Raw genomic sequence first — 12,406 nt, forward strand, 5'->3', positions numbered from 1 at the left:
AAAGCAGCATCTTCATAAACTTTTTGTAGCTGTCGATGCGCTTCACCCGCCGTTTTTTCGAATGAAAGAGGGAAATCAACACTTCCCGCAAATGACGATTATTCGGCACAAAATCAGACATTTTCACGAGTTGTAGTACAAATATTCAATTTTAGTAAGAGATTCTTGATGGTCTATTGATCTACTTAGCGCTCACTGAGTTACCGCGAAGCTCACCCTTCCAGGATCAGACCACAGGTTTTCAAGAGAATTCCACAATTCACAAATGACTAGATTGAAGCAAACTATTGATCAGAAGCAGGTGACCGACTAAAAGTATGTAGTAAAAATTGTTGAATAGGAAGTATTTTGAATTCCGTAAAAATAATACCTTTGAGCAGTGCACATTTTTAGTGACGTTTGGGAGCTTGGATGGGAGGCTCAACGTTGATCTAGTCCAGACTTAGTGCCAAGTAGGTATCATCTTTTCAAGTATTGGCAAAATTTTCTTAGTAATGCTAAACTGGTCTCGAGAAAGGCTTGAAAATGAGCTAGTCCAGTTTTGTACACTAATCGGGACGAGGATAATTTTAACTATGTATTTAACAGAACAACCAGGTGCCATGCACCATGTACCCTATGAGTTTTTTTGGTGCATAGGAATTACCGGAAGTTGCAAACAAATTAGGCAGTTAGGTAAGAGGTCCATTTATAAGGCTAGAATCATTTTGGGATCTAGGAAAGGTTAACTTCTCCTGTCTTATTCAGGAAGTAGAGGAAAGACGAAGAATATCATACTGGGGTTATCTACCGACTCCGAAAGACAGATATTTTTTATGAGCAGCTTTTTCATGGCAGAAATACACTCGGAGGTTTGCCATTGCCTGCCGAGGGCGACCGCTATTAGAAAAGACTTTTTCTTCGTTTTGGTCTCTCACCGATATTCGAATCTACATTTTCATTTGATTCCGAATGACGGGCCCATTCGGCTACGACGGGCGCTTATTGCTCTGGTAAAGTAGTTGCACGAGTTAGAAAATATATCTAAATTGATTAGACTGCCTTATACCACGTGTAAGCGTTTTATTACCACTAGATCTTGCTATAAGGTAAGGAACATATTCCTGAGTCTAATGTTATGAGTTAAAAAGCATTAGCTCCAATAAAAAGAGGCATTTGATATGATTATAAACGTTACCCATTAAATTTTCTCCGCATTTCTAAAGTTGGCAATGCTACTTTTATATGCAGGCAAACTACGAGGCCAATAAAGGAAATTAATAACAAATCTTCTGAAACGTTTCTGAACTCTCTTAATTTTTAAAGATGAACCCATATAGAATGGATCCCATATAATGCTGCAATACTCGAGGCTTGATCTCACAAGAGAAAAATACAAATTCCTCAGCGTAGAAATATCCTGGAATTCCCTTGAATTCCTTATTACAAAATCAAGCATAGATCTAAATTTGGCAATCATAAAGTCTATATGTTTAGAAAACGACATTTTCGATGTAAATATGACTAACAAGTCTTGCTTTTCATACATTTTTGTGATCTTCAACTTGTAATAGAAATCAATAGCAACTTTGCGTCCACTGAAGAACAAGTGCTGGCATTCATTCACCAGCATTAAGAGATAAGGAGTGATCATCCCACCAAGCTTCTAATCTTTTTAAGTCTTCTTGAAGTCTTAGGCAGTCAGTTACGTCATCTATACGACTGAACATTTTCAAGTCATCTATACATAAGCAGCATACATAAGACAACGCGATGTCAAAAAAAAGTCTTGAATATCATCAAGGGATTAGGGGTAGAAAAATTTAAAAAAAATTGTATCTTTTTTGCATTTTATTAAATTATGATATCTTAGTAATATTGTGTGAAAATTTGAAGTGAATCCAACAAGCGCTTTTCGAGTTATTCAGCAATTAACAAAGAGCGCTCGGGTGTTCGTATGCTAAAAAAATTGATGCTGCACGTATGAAAGTGGCAGATAAGTGCGCTAATGATAACACTCGAGAAGGTAGAATGCAACGTAGGCAACAGCAAATCGATATTTTGGAAGCTGCTATGACGGCTGAAGAACTTTTATATGGCCCAGGAATAGATGACTGAGTGTAAGTAATTAGATAGTTCGTATAAGTGTGCATAAATCGATAGCAAAACTTTAAATGCGTTTTTCTCAAAACTATGTTTTTTGAATTGATGATCACTGCAACTTATACTGCTTTTGAAAAACATAAAAAAACTCGTGTCTGACGAAGGATTTTTTGACATGATAACGTCTTATAATTCGATGCAGCCGGCTGCACGCACCAAAAAATGCGTATTTATCTTACTCATTCATCGTTATCTTGCTCATGCGTCGTTACATTGCTTGAACTGCAAGCGAGAGCGCGGAACGCACAACAAAGAGGCTCAATCGGCCCCCGCGTTCGGCAACGTTCGACATCTGGCTCTCTCCTACTTGAGTGAGCATATATATGTATGTATATGTATGTATATGCGCATTTGTATATAAATTCACATATTTGTATTTGCATATGCCTTCTTCCTGTGTGCATGGTAAAGAACCATTTCTCTGTTGAGAATAGGACGATGATAGGAAAAGTAGGAAATGAAAGGGTGTTTCGAGTGTAATGTGTCTTGAAAAAGGCAAATCGATGATGGTGCCTCTTAGTGTTGTTGACTTATTAAAGTCTGATGCACAATCGAAATTGAACATATCTTTCATGAATTTGATAAATGTTTCGTAATTTTTCACGTTTATGTAAATGCAACTTGACTTATTCCATTGCGATTCCATTTACCTGCTTCTCTATATCCATACACAATATCTATGAAACAAATAAAATTCAAATTTTCTTTTCAAAAATGCAACCATTCCATCCATCAGTATTTTCTTGCCACGTTAAACTATCGTCAGTAAACCGACTTTACAGACTAACCTCGATTTTTTTTTAACAATTAATTGTCGGTTTTTTTCTTGAAAATCTGAAAAATATTTCCTGAGGCATAATATTCTCTATTAATAAAACTAATTTCCCTTGTCGGATTGATTTGACATGAATCTCCAAGGACTTGTGATGATCACCGGAAGGGACTTCTGGAGAAACGGGCTCCACACAAACAGCGATAGCTTTTACAATTATTAATTATTTTTTTCTACAATTTTGCTAAAGTCAAATCCGGACATGATTCAATGTATGCATTAATGCTATGTTTTTACTTTTGTAAAATAAAGCAAATGAGTAGAAAAAAAAAATTATTGAAAATCATATTTTTTTCGGCCGCTGACTACCCCTAACGCCTTAACAAAGATTAAGAACAATAATGGCCCGAGATGGCTATCGAGAGACACACCTGAGATAAACTTTGTTTATTTTGTTTATACGAACGAACTGAGTTCTATCAGTTAAAGAGATGCAAACTACCTAAGTAAGCTAGAGACAAGACTATGAACCCAGCTTTTTAAGTAGGATACTATGTCAGACTCTATCGAATGCTTTCGAAAAGTTGGTGAATTTGCGAATAAACTTAAAAGCTTAGCAATAGATCTACCATTAAGAGGGGAGGGAGCCTGCATTAGAGGCTTCAAAAAATCGATTTTTTTTGCATAAATGTCTTCCCAAACTATTCAAGAATGTGTGCTTTTTTATTTTAGAAACAAATTCAAAATATTTTCGCAGTTACAGAAGAAATTGTGAGCAAGCGTCGAGCAGGTATACGAGCGGATTTTTTATATACAAAAATTTTGACGCGCGATTTCTCGGTTTTTTATTTTTACGATTTTTCCTAATTGGCGGGAAAGATAGGGAAAAAGTAAAACGTCTTATCGAAAGGAGATAACATTGATTGTATTCGGAATTAAATTCTCTTCTAGTTGAACTTAAAAAATCTTAAGAAAGTTATGATTAACCCACTTTTTAAACAATCTAAAGTGAACTTGTTTTTCCAAAAAAAATGAATTATCGAAGAATTGTTGAATTTCTCACTTTTTATTTAATTTTCTTCGACTAGAAGCTATACTATAATTGAATAAAAAATTTGTTGGGTTTTTGGTTTCAGATGAAAATTGCGGCCTGCATCTTTCTCGGCGCATGACACATGCACACTCGAGGCGCCTCGGCATAATGCTTGTACCAGACATAATATGACATTATATTATATATTTTAAAGAAAAAATTTTAGAAGACTGCTGAAATGTAGGTATAACAATAAAACTTGAAAATTTCGTTTCAATCGAATATTTCTTTCCTTCCCAAAAAAATCCACGAAAAAAGCGATTTTTTGAAGCTTCTAAAGCAGGCGCCCCCCTTAAGAAAGCCGTGTTGATATGGCGATATGAGATCTGAAACTTGGAAGAGAATCAAATCATGAAGCAGTTTTTTAAAGAGTTTAGGTACACTTGAGATTTTGCAGATCGGGCGATAATTTTGAACATCCGACTTGCTTCCAGTTTTATGTATCGGTATGATAAAAGTTTTTTCCCAATTATGTAAAAATTCACCAGAAGCCAGTGTGTATAATAAACTTTCATACGCAATTTCAAAAAATTTTGATTTCACACATTCGTGTTTCTAACGTAAGGAGGACATTGTATTCTAAGCTCTGCCAAAGTTATAAAAACTACAGGGTCGTCGAGGTAAATCCGGAATGTTGAACTTAAAAACAAAACTATTGGATATTTACTCAAAAATAATTTTATTTGCACTTAACTTTGTACATATAATGTGAGTACACATATCATAGTTGAAAATTATTCAATGTAACCTCCATCTCGTGCAATTACCTGCTCCAGCCGGGACCTGAAGCGCCCACATGCGCGAGCTACCTCCTCTTTGTCTATTGTGGTTATCACTTCCTCGATGGTTGTCTTCAGAGCGTCCTTAGTGTCATGAGGCTTCGCGTTAACTTTTGCTTCAACTGTGCCCCACACGTAATAATCAAGAGGATTGCAGTCTGGGCTTGAAGGTGGCCAAAAATCTGGTGACCAGTGGTAGGGTAGGTTGTTCTGGAGCCAAGCCTGAGTCTTCTTTGCCTTGTGAGCAGGTGCGGAGTCCTGCTGAAACACATATTCTCTTCCAGCAGCCACGCGGTCCATCCAGGGTTGCGTTTTTTTTGTAGCCAAACCACTCAATTATCTCTTTAGGGCTTTTTCCGGCGCGAAGTGACTCTAGTATCGCAGCTCTTCTGTCCTGTTCTCGACTCATCGTTTCACCAGCACTTACTCCGGCACTCCAATGTCAATCAGGATACAATACACTAAAAATATATCCCTTTATCAGCGGTTTTAGACTTAACGCTACTGCTCCAGAGCTTTCGAAATGTTTTCCGGATTTACCTCGACGGCCCTGTACATTTGTCTTAAAATATTTATTTGCGCCAGAACTCATACGCTATTTATGCAAATTAATGTAAAAATTCTCTTGCGCACAGCGATCCGCTCTAGCGCACACATCATACACAACACCAACAAAGAATAACTTCAGTTTGGCGCATATTTTAGAAACAAACCCAAAGTGCATTCTCATATCCAATATTGTATCGTTTTTAAACCACCATAAATTGTAATATTTTAAAACCGCCAAATTTTAGACGCGCAGTCGCATGCAATACTCACAACAGATCATCTATACACTCATCAACTTGCTTTCACATAAACGACATGAACGGCACTTCATATCGCCCGTATGTATGTATGTATGGATGTATGCATTTTTGTGGACCCGGCTGTCTGTCAAATAAATCAATGCAACTATTAGTGCACCCATGGCACACAAGTCAAACGTAAATTATGTACAGCAAATTTATGATTATCGCCTAAGCGACTCAGCGAGCTGTGCACCACCGCCGCGGCTGAGTGAGTGCACTCGAAATTTCAAGTGAGAGCATAAAGTTGGCAACAAACTGGATTTGATTAATGCAAACAATTTGCAAATTACAAATTCGATGAGCTGATAGCGGCACTAACGCCATTCGATAGCGACTGCCATTCATTCGATCAAACTGTTGCTTGGAAAGCGTTTCATTTGTATTTGTTGTAGTCTTAGTTTGGTTATTTCATTTTCGTATTTCGTAGTCTTGTTTTGCCACTCACCTCATCCACCCAGGACTTGTACTTCTCGGTTAAAGTGATTTGCTCGAGCATCGCTGAGCCTTGATTAGTTTTCCAATGGCCTGAGATCGATTTGCGCCTGCAATGAAAAATTCGTGAATGAGCGGAAGGGGATAGCAAAGCAAAAAAAGTATTCATTTAATAAAATTGAAGCATAAATCACGAAATAATAAGCGGCACTTTTGTGCCGACTTAAATGCTTAAATGGTATTATTATTAAATTACGCGTCTGTTGTGTTGGTCGAACGATTTGGCGGCGGTGACGGCGGTGGCGGCGGTGATGTTGCTTGATTGGCGGCAAAAGAGGTCTTTGACTGCAGCAATCGCATAAGCGGCTTTTGTTTCCCCTGTACTTTATGATGCTCTTGTTGTTGTTGTTATTATTGGTAGCTTTGTTTTGTTATTATTGCATTGTGGTGGCATGTCAATGAGTGCGCTGAGTGCAGCAGCAGCAGCAATGACGACCCGCACGTTCGCGCGCTTTTTATGAACCTTTATTGTGAAGTGATTTCTCAAGTGCTGCGTGCGCGCCCTCGCGTAATGAACTCCCATTCTTGCGGCATTATTCCTATTTACTACAATTCATGAGTGTTGAAATTCGATGCAAATGCAATCTTATTTGTTGCAGATACTTTATTCGTAACTGGTGCGATGTGCAGTGCCGGCGAGTACCTGCAGTGTTGTGACGTGGCGCACAGTGATCGCGGTAAGGTAAGATGCATATTAAAAATTATTGAGAAACAAGTAGAGCAAGTTTTTAACGCCAAAATATGTAATGCAACTAGTTTCAGAAAATAGAAAAATTTATGAAATTTAGCAGGTAGAAGTTTCGTGATTTCTCTGAAATAGCAGTCGAACGTAGTCAACATCTTAGCCTCATTTGTTGAAAACGTGCAAGCCGGTACGATAGTACAGGTATTCATATCATCATATGTGATATGAGTAATTCCACATGACCGCTGATTTACTTTTATAAATAAAACACAATAAACTTGGTCGAAATGATTTTTTCTATACTTCTGAAGTGAAACTTCCTAGGCGCCGATGGACGAGCGAGAAAGGAGAGTAAAATTTCAAGGCCATGCAACGTTTTGGGCATTTTCGTTCCGCGAGAGAGAAAAGAGTTAAAACGGAGAGAGAGAGCTATACCTTATATATATCTTAGATATACTTTAGGCTATTTTTCCTGAGTTTCTCCTTTTGATTGCCAATTTCTAGTGAGAAATAACACTGCCTACTTTTTAGCGCTTGTTTGTTGGTGCAAACTTGTAGGAAATATATTTTTGGTGCCTACTTTTTGGCGTTATATTTCCTTGGTGCCTACTGTTTGGGGCGTTTTTTGGTCCCAATTTTTTTGGCGTTTTTTTTTGGTGTCTACTTTTTGGCGCTTGTTTCCGTTTCCTAGTTCGTGCTTGTGCGTACTATAAAGTGCTATCCATTCCAGCGTCGGATTTATTGGTATTACCTTGGAGTAATTTATGCCGTTGCTGCGGTCCTGGAATCGCTGCGTCTGTGCGGGTGATAAACGCTCGGAGTAGTGCGCGTTGTTGCCACGGTTTGTGTCCGGCGTTTACCTACACCGGTCGACCCTTTTCCGTTTTTTGTAAATTTTGTCTGATTGTATTCTCGGCAAATGTTGTGAATTTATTTAGATATATTTTATTTCTCTCTCTCTCTCTCTGATTCTCTCTCGGGTCTCTCCTTCTTTCTTTGTCTGCCTTGAAAGTTTCACTTTCGTTATGTGTACTACATAACACTGTTTTTTATGCATAAAATCCGACATCCTTTAAATGCCCACCAAGACTCCTCTGGTAACACAGAATACCCTTCTAAAAAATGTTCATGACTTTTTGGCTCATTTCGAGCTGTACCCTACGATAAGAAAGTACTGAGAATGTATAAAAAATCAAAACAGAGTTAAATTGAAAATTTATTTTATTCCCTTCAAAATATGAGCCGTCTGAAGCAACAAAGATGTGCCAACGTTCAACCCAGTCTTCCATGCACCCCTGTTAGGCCGACGAAGGCATGACCTTCAGCTCCTTCGTCGCATTCTCTTTGATCTCCGCTATCGATAGAAATCTCCTTCAACGGAGTGGTAACTTCTACTAGGGAAATAAAAAGAAGTCGCACGGGGCCTTATCAGGTGAATACGGTGCTTGCACGATGGTATTTACTTAGTGTTTGGTCAAATAATCCAGCAAATTTTGGGCTCGGTGCGGTGGCGCGTTATCATCATGCAAAATTCAAGAATTGTTTGCCCACATTTCCGGGCGTTTGCGACGTACAGCATCCCTCAAACGTTTCAAAACGGATAAATAGTATTCTTTATTGGCTGTTTGGAAGGTACTCATGGTGCACCTTGGCAATCGAAGACACAGTGAACCTGGTACTTTTTGATCATAGGGTATATCACTTATAACGGGCATTACAGTCCGGAGTGAACCATTGCCTCCACATTACGCCTCCATTCTTGTCGACAGCCCGCTTTCGCTCTATGTTGTGAGATTCTCATCTTACCGGTATGTCGTCATAAGTCGCGCAACCATCGTCGCCTTGGCCGGCGTTTGCTTCAAAAACTTTTTGGTCGCTCTTTCGCTGCTCATTCTTAGAACGTGCCGATACCACCGTAAGCTTTGCGACTTTATAAATCGCGTCATATTTCGTCTGCGATTAAAACACTGACCTCGTGGTTATACCGCATACAGTATGTACCGTTTTCTAATCGTATAGAGCCGCATATTTTTCTGCGAATTTTTCTTTAACGTTTTTTTGCCATTAACTTTAAGGACCCATGTTTCACAGCCATAGAGAAGAACCGGTCTTATTATAGTTTTGTACATCTGTAGCTTTTGTTCCCTTGATATCAATGAAGACTTGGCCAAAGTATGCTCTGTTAGCTACCTGAATAGGGGTCTTGTATTGATAAGGACGGACCCTTATTTATGCCGAGTACTACGCTGAAGTATTCAAACTCTTGCATGAGTTCAAAAATATAGCTACTGATTCTTATGTGACTATCTCCGTTTGGGCTCTGCAACAGTTATGCTATATTTTTATTTAATGGTTTTTTAATCCTATCCACTGCGCCGTGCAGTCAGTCGTTTACTTACCGCAGCTACAATGTCTCAGCACTTACCAACTTTTCATGGTGCGCATTTCAATTACAATCCACAATTGCATTACAACGCCAACGACCGCCGGCTGATTTGATCTTTCTTCTCTCGTACTTCGCTTTGCTGCTTACTTCTTTTGTCTTTTTAAGTAGCTGACCGTCCAACCACTTAGCCAGCCGGTTGTGGTGCGTTTGATGAGTGGCATGCACAGTAAAATCAAGGTCAACGAGTCAGCGGACAACTTAATCCACGTCTTTAGCAGTTGCCATTGACAGTGTTGATGCAACGCATTCGTGATTCGTACGTATTTATGTATGCACAAATGCATTTTGGTTCAACATTTCTCATTTCATCAAAAACAATTCGATGCTTTGCATTAATTACACGGCATCACGACGAAGTATAAGCAGGCACACACGCACATAAATAAATGCGTGTATGTATGTAAATATGCCTTTTTGTTATTGGTTTTTTTTGTCCATAATGCGCGCAACCACCGCCTAGCTGACGTCTACACGCGTGCACAAGTCGACAAAACAAATACAATGAGCGAAATTTCACTTACATAAAGGCCTTGTAATTATTTCCGATCTTCTGGATGTGCACATCGAATTTAGCATCAATGTACGGCTCAATCGTGCAGTAGCAATGCGCATCGTTGCCCGAACCGGTGACAAGGCCGGCTGCATCTTGTAGAGCGCTCTGGTTCTCGAGGCGTGCAGTGGCAACGCCGCTATGGCAATGGCCTGCCTTCAAAACACACGGAAACTTTGTCCAGCTGAACTGCAAGTAGCAAAAAGATTGAAAAAAAAATAATAATTACTATGTTATCAAAAGTTGAGCACAAAATTAATATTTCAGGAAATGCCATTCAATAAAGCGCAGAATTTATTTTTTGTTTACCCGATTATAAAAAAAACAAACAAACAATAAAAAACTGTGGCTGTTAAATTCTGTTATTTGCTTTTTGGTGTTTTTTCTGTTTTGCTATATTTTTCATTCAACATATTGAATTTATGTTGATTAACTTTCTGGCTTGTGGCCAACCATGCAACAAAGCAGAGGGGGCGCACAGTGGCTCCCAATCGACGAAAGGGAAAACGAAAAATTTTATATTTTCGTAGTAGTGCCCCGATTAGCCCAATGGGTTAGTAAATCATTTAAATATAATTTAGAAAAAGGTTCCAAAAATCGAAAAAAAAAATTTGTATTTATATTAAACTAGCGTACCCTCACCCGCTTCGCTAGTCGATAAATTCAATGATTTGCTGAAAGAGAATAAAATTAATACGAAACAAAGCAAATTCTTTGATACAATTTCATTCGAACTTTATTGTAACACTTTTTGGTAGACAACGTTTTTGGTTTTTTCATCTTTCGCGTGAATAATGACGATGGTTTGCCAACTCGTGAGCAAGCTACATACAATTGTCTATGAGAAAAAATTGGGTATTCTAAATTAATACCGCACATTTGTAGATACTGTCCTTGCGCCTTATTAATTCTCATAGCGAAGGCAAGGCGAATAGGGAACTGCAAACGTTTGAAATCGAATGGTAAATCCGCCGGAATCAGTGGAATTCAGGGTATCAAAATGTCTTCTCCTTTGTACTTCCCTTTCAAAATTGTTGCTTCGATAACGTTACGCATTAGCTTCTTCACAGCGAGTCTGGTACCGTTGCAAAGTCGTGGCACATTACTATTGCGCAGCATAATAATCGGTGCTCCAATTTTTAATCGTAAATTATGAGGTGGTAAGCCTGGCAAATCGAGTGAGTTTAAGAATTCAGTTGGATAATTTACGACCTCATCTTGTCACCAGGTATTTGATCTAAAATAGCTGAATTTATATCATTGACGTCCTTATTTTTCCCAGCTAAAATTGCTCTTTCGCTGAGTCAATCATGGTTTTTGTAATGTTGAACTATGTTTGGAAATACACTCTGTATCAATGCCTCTTTAGACTGTGCAAAAGTGCAGAAATTGTTAGGCAATGTTATCATTCCTGTTGTTTTTGAAAAAAGGTTTATTTTTTTTGGTTAAAAAGTGTTTTTTGAAGTTTTGAAAAACACTTCGCTCTAACAAATTTCTTCTCAGTTAATTGCTGAAAATTGTATATTTTGAAAAAACTATTTTTTTTTAATTTAACGTTTTTGAGAAAATTTTGTTCTTGAAAAAATTTTATACTTTTGTAAAAGTTTAAATTGATTTGTTAAAAAAGATTTTTTTCCGCTTTGAAAAACACCCCCTCGAAAAAATGTATTCTCTATTAATAGTGGAATATGAAAAACACCATTTTTTTTAAATTTTGCTGGTTTTCAGAAAATTTTGTTTTGAAAAAATTTCATACCCTTGAAAAAGTTTTATTTTATTTTATTTGTTTAAAATTTTTGAATTTTTTTTTTTGTAATATTAGAAAAACACCTTTCGAAGAAATTTCTTTTATCTTTTTGAGGAAAATTTGGTTTTGAAAAAATTTCATGCTTTCGAAATTTTTTTATTTTACTTTATTTCTTCAAAATTTTTGAAAACAATTTTTTTTATAATTTTCGAAAAACACCCCTTTGAAAACATGTTTTCTATGTGTCATAGTGGTATTCCATTAACTTTTAGGATTATAGTCAAATACTTACAAATATCTACGCTTTGACAAATAGCAACAATAAACAAATTTCCTCAAAACCAAAAAATTTACTTTTTTTCTAAAAAAATTCTAAACAAACAACGTAATAAATTTAGAATTTTGTGTTCACGAAAAAACACCTATTGTTTTTATTGTATTAACTGAAAACCAAAATGTTGCAAAAAATCAAAACAAAACTAAATTATTTTTTTGTGTTCATTTGGTCCATATGTTCTATAAAAAGTTGATATGGTAAATAATATGCAGGGTCTGATACACGCAAATTTCCATTGACCATTATAGTGACAAAATTATCGATCACCAATTCCAACAGGATTTCAAAATCAGAGTTGGAATGAGTTGTTGTGTGGTGTACTTCTGAAAAAATGAGAAATAAACAAAATAAATCTAAAAATTCGAATTCTAACTTTATCTTGTGTATGTTCTTATTACCTTTGAATTTTTCCAATGAAGCACCATTCATTTTAAATTTTCCAAGAATTTTTTTTATCATTTCGCGTTTCTTTCCTTTTTCATTCGATTCCAACATTTGTTCATAGCCGAAAA

General features: G+C 37.1%; 1 protein-coding gene across 1 annotated transcript in view; it reads right to left on the reverse strand.

Moving 5' to 3' along the window:
• LOC129238074 (synapsin) overlaps window positions 1–12,406 on the reverse strand; it is a 116,780-nt gene that overhangs the window by 17,282 nt on the left and 87,092 nt on the right. Inside the window, 2 exon segments of the mRNA XM_054873115.1 lie at window positions 6,083–6,179; window positions 9,782–9,999. Of these exon segments, the coding sequence (XP_054729090.1) occupies window positions 6,083–6,179; window positions 9,782–9,999 (315 nt within the window).

This window comes from Anastrepha obliqua, chromosome 1 (genome assembly GCF_027943255.1).
Source record: "Anastrepha obliqua isolate idAnaObli1 chromosome 1, idAnaObli1_1.0, whole genome shotgun sequence".
In the NCBI taxonomy this organism is placed as follows: domain Eukaryota; kingdom Metazoa; phylum Arthropoda; class Insecta; order Diptera; family Tephritidae; genus Anastrepha; species Anastrepha obliqua.